At 49.5% G+C, this 9109-nt stretch overlaps 1 protein-coding gene across 1 annotated transcript in view; it reads left to right on the forward strand.

The window, feature by feature from the left end:
- LOC122546562 (CTD nuclear envelope phosphatase 1) overlaps positions 1 to 8871 on the forward strand; it is a gene marked incomplete at its 5' end in the record, with an annotated part of 10578 nt that extends 1707 nt beyond the window's left edge. Inside the window, 3 exons of the mRNA XM_043685250.1 lie at positions 2536 to 2647; positions 5524 to 5608; positions 8375 to 8871. Coding sequence (XP_043541185.1) covers positions 2536 to 2647; positions 5524 to 5608; positions 8375 to 8435 — 258 coding nt within the window. The remainder of the gene's footprint in view (positions 1 to 2535; positions 2648 to 5523; positions 5609 to 8374) is intronic.
- Between the last annotated feature and the right edge of the window lie 238 nt (positions 8872 to 9109).

Genomic DNA, 9109 nt, shown 5'->3' on the forward strand with positions numbered 1-9109 from the left:
CCCCCCCTCGCCCTTCCCTCCCCAGCTCTCTGTTACAAAGAGTTCCAAAGACACTCAACTCTCTGAGAGAAGAAATTCCTCCCCATCTCAGTCTGAAGTTGGGGTCCCTTTATTCTGAGACTGTTTGCTGTGGTCCAAGACCCTCCCGTGAGGGGAGACACCCTGTGTCAGCATTTTCCCCTTAAGAACCCGATCTATTTCCATGTGATCGCTTCTTATCCTCCAAAACTCCAGTGAATAGATTTCCCAACCTGTTTAACCTTTACTCATACAGCAATCCCTCTGACCCAGTGGATTATCCGAGTGAACCTTTTTGGAAATGCTCAGCATTGTTTCTAACAGGCCTGTGTTCACTTTGACGTCTTTCCTTTTAATATTCTTAAAGAAGCTCTGATCGTCAGTTTTTATATTCCTCGCTAGTTTGACGTCTGTTTGCCACCTTTCTCTCTCTCATAGTCACCCAGCATGGAAACAGACCCTTCAGCCCAACCAGTCCACGCCGACCCTAATCCCAAACTAAACCAGTCCCCACCTGCCCACTCCTGGGCCATATCCCTCCAAACCTTTCCCATTCGTGTACTTATCCAAAACTCTTTTAAACGTTGTAAGTGTAGCTGCATCCACCACTTCCTCAGGACGTTCATTCTGTGTAAAAAAAAAATAAACAAAGCCCCTCATGTCTTTTTTAAATCTTCTCTCGCCTTCAAAATGTGCCCCCTAGTTTTGAAATCCTTCACCGTAGGGAATCGAGACCTTCCCTTCACCTGCCCTGTATCCTTCATGGATTTATTTTCTGTCTTTATTACCTTTTTTGGGTCTTCCTTTGCTAGATTCTGAAATTATGTGTGTCCTAGGGACTGACACTGATTTTGATGCTCTTATGGAGTCATAGAAATGTACAGCACGGAAACAGACCCTTCGGTCCAACCCATCCATGCTGCCCAGATATCCCAACCCAATCTAGTCCCACCTGCCAGCACCCGGCCCATATCCCTCCAAACCCTTCCTATTCATATACCCATCCAAATGCCTCTTAAATGTTGCAATTGTACCAGCCTCCACCACTTCCTCTGGCAGCTCATTCCATACACGTACCACCCTCTGTGTGAAAAAGTTGCCCCTTAGGTCTCTTTGATATCTTTCCCCTCTCACCCTAAACCTATGCCCTCTAGTTCTGGACTCCCCGACCCCAGGGAAAAGACTTTGCCGATTTACCATACCCATGCCCCTCATGATTTTGTAAACCTCTATAAGGTCACCCCTCAGCCTCCGACGCTCCAGGGAAAACAGCCCCAGCCTGTTCAGCCTCTCCCTGTAGCTCAGATCCTCCAACCCTGGCAACATCCTTGTAAATCTTTTCTGAACCCTTTTAAGTTTCACAACATCTTTCCGATACTTAGGGACTGCCACTGGTCCTCTTGTATGCTTTTCCTTTCAACTTTTCATGCTCTTCCCAAATTCCTTGGTAGATTGATTTATTACTCTCGGAGAATCTTTCCTGCTGACTGGGAGTTTTGCCGAGAATCATGGATTACCTCCTTAAATGCTGCTTGCTTACTGTTGTTCCTGCTTACCCTCCCGCCCAGTTCCATTTCACTAACCTCCATCCTCACTTCATTGTCACTCCCTTCACTCAAAGTGGTTTTCGACCCAAGTTTATCACTCTCAAACTGAATGTTAAATCCTAAAATGTTCGGATCGTTATTTTCCCAAGGGATAATTTTACCTTGGTGATTATTTAATACACTCGGCACTTGCTCCCTTTCAAAGGGAGCGGCAGGAGGAAGTGGAGTATGTTGGTTGCTGATTTAGAGATGCCGGTGTTGGACTGGGGTGTACAAAGTTAAAAATCACACACCAGGTTATAGTCCAACAGGTTTATTTGGAAGCACACTAGCTTTCGGAGCGACGCTCCTTCATCAGGTGATAGTAGAGGGCTCGATCGTAACACAGAATTTATAGCAAAAATTTGCAGTGTGATGTAACTGAAATTATACATTGAAGAATTGATTGTCTGTTCAGCCTTTCATCTGTTAGAATACAGTGATAAGCTAGTGTGCTTCCAATTATAGTGGACTATAAGCTGGTGTTGTGTGATTTTTAACTGTGTTGGTTGAGTTTGCTAAGCACAAGAGTTTGAGATCAGTCAGGCTTGCAGGAGGTTGTATCAAAAGTCCCCTGCAGGGAAAAGGGACGTGTTCTCATTCAGTGGTGGGACGCTTGGACAACACTAAGTCCCTGGTACCCTCGCCTCGATCACTTAGCTCAACAACCACCATTTTCTCCTCTTATAAAAATTGTTATTCCCTTTGAGATTTCGCATTCTTGCGTCTGTCCAGATGCCCGCAAGATGAAAGGTTTTGCTAATGTCCCAATTGTTTACGAAATTGGGAGTGGGGCGTAGGAAGGTGCTGCAGGATTGATGGGAGCTGTCTCAAATACGTCGACTAACTAGTTGTAATGTATTTTTTCAGTTTGTTTCTAATGTCTCTCTCTCTCTCTCTCTCTCTCTTCCTCTCACATGAATTCCAACAGCACTGTACTCTAGAACTAGGGAGCTATATAAAAGATCTCTCCGTAGTACACGGTGATCTGTCCAGCATTATCATATTGGACAATTCGCCAGGTGCATACAGAAGTCATCCAGGTAAGCGAGATTCCCAAATCACAGCCATCTCTTCCACTGTCATCCCTCGCTGTGATTACATCACTTCCAGTGTGTGCCTCTGGGGAATTGTACAGTCTCTCGTCTGAATCTCAACATTGTTAGTTCAAGCCCCAAAAACATGATGCCCGTAATCCAGCCCACTGTCACTCGCAAGGGAGTGCAGCACTGTCGGAGGGTCAGTGCTGAGGGAGTGGGCACTGTCGGAGGGTTAGTGCTGAGGGAGTGCAGCACTGTCGGAGGGTCAGTGCTGAGGGAGAGCCACACTGTCAGAGGGTCAGTGCTGAGGGAGAGCTGCACTGTCAGAGGGTCAGTGCTGTGGGAGTGCCGCACTGTCGGAGAGTTAGTGCTGAGGGAGTGCCGCACTGTCGGAGGGTCAGTGCTGAGGGAGAGCCGCACTGTCGGAGGGTCAATGCTGAGGGAGCGCCGCCCTGTCGGAGGGTCAGTGCTGTGGGAGCGGCGCACTGTCGGATGGTCAGTGCTGTGGGAGCGCCGCCCTGTCGGAGGGTCAGTGCTGTGGGAGCGGCGCACTGTCGGATGGTCAGTGCTGTGGGAGCGCCGCCCTGTCGGAGGGTCAGCGCTGAGGGAGCGCCGCCCTGTCGGAGGGTCAGCGCTGAGGGAACCTAAGAACAAGGTACTAGAGTCGGCCATTCAGTCCCTCCTGTTGTGCCTCAGTCTCATCTCCACCTTCCTGCCTGTTACCCAATATCCTTCAGCCCGTTACTAATTAAACATCTCTCTTTCTATCCCACTGCTCGCTGACATAGTCAGTTCTACAGCTCCACAAGAGAAGGAATTCCTCCTTATCTCTATTTGTAATCTGCTAATCCTCATCCTCATTCTAGATCACCCTCAATGAGGAAACATCCTCTCTACATCTCATTTGTCTATCCTCTCTGGCAATTTGTGTACATCAATTTGATGCCCTCTGTATGTTTTTCGTGATTTTGTACACCTCAATCAAATTTCCCCTCAGCTCTCTCTGCTCTGAGGAAAATGTCACTGATTGGCCCCAGCCTCCCCTCATCGCTGATTGATTGGCCCCAGCCTCCCCTCATCGCTGATTGATTGATTGGTCCCAGCGCAGGGAACATCTCAGTGAATCTCCTCTGTAACCTCTCCAGTGCAATCCCATCGTTCCGATAGTGGGGGACCAGAACTGCCCACTGTACTCCAGCTGGGGCCTAACTAACGTTATACCTAGCTGCACTCTAACCTCCTCGCTCTCCTGCTGTTTGAATGGAGTAGAGTCAAGGAAGAGGAGTTGAAAAGGAATTACATTGAGGGAAAGGACTCTTTCTGTTGAATGAGCCTCTGGAAGTTTCAGGGCGAACGGAATGCAGGGTTTAATGTGGAGAAAGTTAGAAGGTGTGAGGAGTGACAATATCTGGAAGGAAAACCCACATTTTTCTCACAACCTTTTCACTGAGAGTGCTTTATGGTGTCAGTGTAGAGGGAGCTTTACTCTGTATCTAAGCAACCTTGTGCTGTCCCTGTCCTGGGAGAGCGTGATGGGGAACAGTGTAGAGGGAGCTTTACTCTGTATCTAACCCTGTGCTGTCCCTGTCCTTGGAATATTTTATGGTGTCAGTGTAGAGGGAGCTTTACTCTGTATCTAACCCTGTGCTGTCCCTGTCCCTGGAATATTTTATGGTGTCAGTGTAGAAGAGGCTTTACTCTGTATCTAACCCTGTGCTGGCCCTGTCCCTGGAATATTTTATGGTGTCAGTGTAGAGGGAGCTTTACTCTGTATCTAACCCTGTGCTGTCCCTGTCCCTGGAATATTTTATGGTGTCTGTGTAGAGGGAGCTTTACTCTGTATCTAACCCTGTGCTGTCCCTGTCCCTGGAATATTTTATGGTGTCAGTGTAGAAGAGGGTTTACTCTGTATCTGATCTCATGGTGTCCATGTCCTATGAGGGGTTGATGGGGAGGACAGTGTAGAGGGATCTTTACTCTGTATCTAACCCCGTGCTGTCCCTGTCCTGGGAGTGTGTGAATGGGGGACAGTGTAGAGGAAGTTTTACTCTAAATAAAATGTATTTGGGAGGTTGGTTTTAATATGATTTATTGCAAAGTCACTGAGATCACATTCACAGTCGATTATCCAACTGGCTGTGAAGATCCAAATCCTTGAACCAGAGCTCCCTCTTCTGGCTGTGTGTGATAAATTAACAACATCAGCCTGCATTTGCATTGCACCTTTAACCGAATAACCTGTCTCCACAATGGTCCACAGTGGTGCCATGAAACGAAATTTGACTGCACAGTCCAAGAGCAGAGTTGGCGAGGTTTCAGGAGGGAATTCCGGTGTTTTGGGCCCTCAGGCAGCTGAAGGTGCACCTGGCAATGGTGGAGCGGTGAGGATTGGTGGGGGGGGGGGGATGTACAGTAGGCTGACATTGGAGGAACACTGAGATCGCGGTGGGTTGTGGAGCCGCAGAGATAGGGAACGCACGGATGGCAATGTGAACATTGAAGGGTGTTTTACCCGGAGTCTGTGCGTGGCCACTCGGCACCAGGGGCAGAAAGGCTGGGTCTTGGTGCAAACTCCAAGCGATCTCGGCGCTGCCAAGGGCTGGTTGCAACGAGGCAACATGTCTCTGGTTCCCCATTCCTCAAGCCTGTCCTAGTGGAGCCAGACCCTTGGGTGGGGGGCAGGTGGCCAGTGACGCCTTGTGTGGGCGAATAGCCCGGCTGGACTCTAAGTTGGGTGGATATGGGGTTGGCAGCCCTTGAAGGACAGGGATTCTGGAGAGGAGTGTGTGGAAGGATGGGGCGTGAGTCGGAAAACATTGTGAGCCCCAGCCCGAGCATCCGAAAGTGACGTGGAAATGTTTCTCTTCTCTTCCCCCTAGATAACGCAATACCTATTAAATCGTGGTTCAGCGACCCCAGTGACACAGCACTCCTGAATCTCCTCCCAATGCTTGATGCATTGAGGTAGGTAACAAATTCCTGCTCATCTTGGGGTGAGGGTTTAGATTAGATGAGATTACTTACAGTATGGAAACAGGCCCTTCGGCCCAACAAGTCCACACTGCCCCGCCGAAGCGCAACCCACCCAGACCCCTACATTTACCCCTTCACCTAACACTACGGGAAATTTAGCATGGCCAATTCACCTGACCTGCACATCTTTGGACTGTGGGAGGAAACCGGAGCACCCGGAGGAAACCCACACAGACACGGGGAGAATGTGCAAACTCCACACAGTCAGTCGCCTGAGGTGGGAATTGAACCCGGGTCTCTGGCGCTGTGAGGCAGCAGTGCTAACCACTGTGCCACCGTGCCACCCACTAATGGGATGGACGTGGGACTAATTGAACTGTTCTTCAGAGAGCTAGCGTGAACACAATGGATGAATGGCCTCCTGTGCTGATAGAAGTAATGGCGTTATTTCCTTTTGAAGCTCTCTCTACCTGATTAGTCACTCGTCCAATGCAGACACAGTAAAATCTCACCAAGAGCAATGGAATCCCAATTCATTTGGGTTTGATTTATTGTTGTCACATGCACCGAAGTACAGTGAAAAGTTCTGTTTTGCGAGCAGTACAGGCAGATCGTAGGGTGTTCAGACAGAGTGAGGCAGCGAGACAGGAAGTGCACAGAGCAAGATCACAGTTAGAGTGAAATGAGAGCGGTGCACTCAGCAGTCTGGTAACCGCGGGGAAGAAGCTGTTCCTGAACCTGTTAGTACACGTGTTCAAGCTGCTGAATGCTGCAGCTTTATAGAACTTTAGTTGGGGTGGGTGTGGGGGTATGCTTAGTGCGAGGCAGGTTTTTCCCACACAGGATGGGGAGTGTCTGGTATGCACTGCCAGAGGTGCTGGAAGCAGACAGAATAGCAGCATTCAAGAAGCACCTGGACAAGGACATGAATAGGAAGGGAATAGAGGGAACCGGATCCTGTAAGTGAAGACAGTTTTTGTACGGAAGGGCAAAATGTGTCAGCGCAGGCTTGGAGGGCCGAAGGGCCTGTTCCTGTACTGTGTTGGTCTTTGTTCTGTATCTTCTGCCTGATGGAAGAGGTTGGAAGAGGGGTGGGAAAGATCTTTGATGTGGAGTCCATGGGTTGGAGGTTGGTTCCTGTGATGGTCTGGCTTTTGTGATGTTTGTCGAGAGAGGTGGACCGGGCCAGCGAGATGGTTCTGTGTTCGGTTGAGAGGGCAGACAGAAATTCTCTGTTCTGGAAGCCAGGAGTGTCTTACCTGAACAGTGAGGAGGTGCAGATTTGTAACAGGCCCAGGGATCTCTGTTGCTTAGTGCATCAATCACAAAGCATTAGAATATAGGGGCAGCAGGTCATAAAAGAAGGTGAGTAGACCCATAGAGTTAGCAGCCCAGGGGTTCTTGAATCCAGCAGGGGTGAGGATGTAAATGTACCAGCCTCTACCACTTCCTCGGACAGCTCATTCCACACGTGCACCACTCTCGACATGAAAAAGTTGCCCCTTAGGTCCTTTTTATATCTTTCCCATCTCACCTAAAGCCTATGCTCCTTATGATTTTATAAACCTCTATAAAGGTCACCCCTCAGCCTTTGACGCTCCAGGGAAAACAGCCCCAGCCTGTTCAGCCTCTCCCTATAGCTCAAATCCTCCAACCCTGGCAACATCCTTCTCAATCTTTTCTGAACCCTTTCAAGTTTCACAACATCCTTCTTATAGTAGGGAGACCAGAATTGAACTCAGTATTCCAAAAGTGTCCTAATCAATGTCTTGTGCAGTGCAACGTGACCTCCCAACTCTGTACTCAATCCTCTGACCAATAACGGAAAGCATACCAAACACCTTCTTCACTATCCTATCTACCTACGACTCCACTTTCAAGGAGCTATGAACCTGCACTTCAAGGTCTCTTTGTTCAGCAACACTCCCCAGGACCTTACTATTAAGTGAATAAGCACTGCCCTGATTTGCGTGTACAAAGTGCAGCACCTCACATTTATCTAAATTAAACTGGGCGGCACGGTGGCCTCGCAGCACCAGGGTCCTGGGTTCAATTCCCGACTGTCTGTGCGGAGTTTGCACATTCTCCCCGTGTCTGCGTGGGTTTCCTCCGGGTGCTCCGGTTTCCTCCCACACTCCAAAGATGTACAGGTTAGGTGAATAGGCCACGCTATATTGCCCGTAGTGTTAGGTGCATTAGTCAGAGGGAAAAGGGTCTGGGTGGGTTGCTGTTCAGAGGGTCGGTGTGGACTGGTTGGGCCAAAGGGCCTGTTTCCACACTGTAGGGAATCTAATCTAATCTAAAACTCAATCTGCCACTCCTCAGCCCATTGGCCCATCTAATCAAGATCCCATTACTCTGAGGTAACATTCTTTGCTGTCCATAACAGTGCCCTGGGAGTATTTGATGGGGAACAGTGTAGGGAGAGCTTTACTCTGTATCTAACCCCGTGCTGTCCCTGTCCTGGGAGGGTTTGATGGGGGGTCAGTGTAGAGGGAGCTTTACTCTGTATCTAACCCTGTGCTGTCCCTGTCCTGGCAGTGTTTGATGGGGGGTCAGTGTAGAGGGAGCTTTACTCTGTATCTAACCCCGTGCTGTCCCTGTCCTGGGAGGGTGTGATGGAAGACTCTCACTACATTTGGGAAATTCAGTAATTTTGAACAAAAGCACTGTTGTGGGCACCCTCCTGGGCTGCCTTGGCATAGTGTCAGTGCCAACCTCGTCTGACTCATGCCCCGTCTCTCGCTTTGCTTGCAGGTTCACGGCAGATGTGAGATCGGTCCTCAGTCGGAATTTACATCAGCACCGATTATGGTGACTCTCACTTCCGATTCCCCGCTCCTCTCTCTCCCCCTCCCCATCCCACATTCCACGCCGATAAGTGTGTCCGGAATGGCCTTCCCCTGCGTGTTTCATCCCTCCCTCCTCTGCCCAGTTCCCCCCTCCCCTCCTCTCCCTCCCTCCTGCCGTCAGGGCAATCGGTCTCAGCTCGCCCTGACAGACCAGTCCGGGCACAGCAGACGACAGTGCCAGCCAGTCTCCCTGAAGCAGAAAGTGTGCTGCCAGTCTTCGATGGCACTGAAGCAATGGGACAGTATTGTACAGTGTTTTAAACAAAGAAAGAAAACGTGAGATTTAATCCGCCCCTCCCTCTCTCGTGCGCGTGTGCGCACCTCCGCATGCACATCCACACGCACGCACACACACCCATATGTGCGCGCACACACAAACACAAACACACACGCGCACGCACAAACACACACGCGCACACGCAAACGCACCCCCACATGCGCACACACAAACACCCACCCGCACGCACGCACACAAACTCACGCACACACAGACACACACACACACAATCAATTATGAAGAAGCTTGTTTTTTTTTGGTTCCTTTCTCCTCCCCCATTTTTAAAAAAAAGAATAATTTTCTTGTATTAAAAAGGAATTTGAACTTTTCTCCTCCCCGCCCCGTTCCCCTTGGCTGTGTTTC

Source organism: Chiloscyllium plagiosum, unplaced genomic scaffold, assembly GCF_004010195.1.
Source record: "Chiloscyllium plagiosum isolate BGI_BamShark_2017 unplaced genomic scaffold, ASM401019v2 scaf_5205, whole genome shotgun sequence".
Classification (NCBI taxonomy): Eukaryota; Metazoa; Chordata; class Chondrichthyes; order Orectolobiformes; family Hemiscylliidae; genus Chiloscyllium; species Chiloscyllium plagiosum.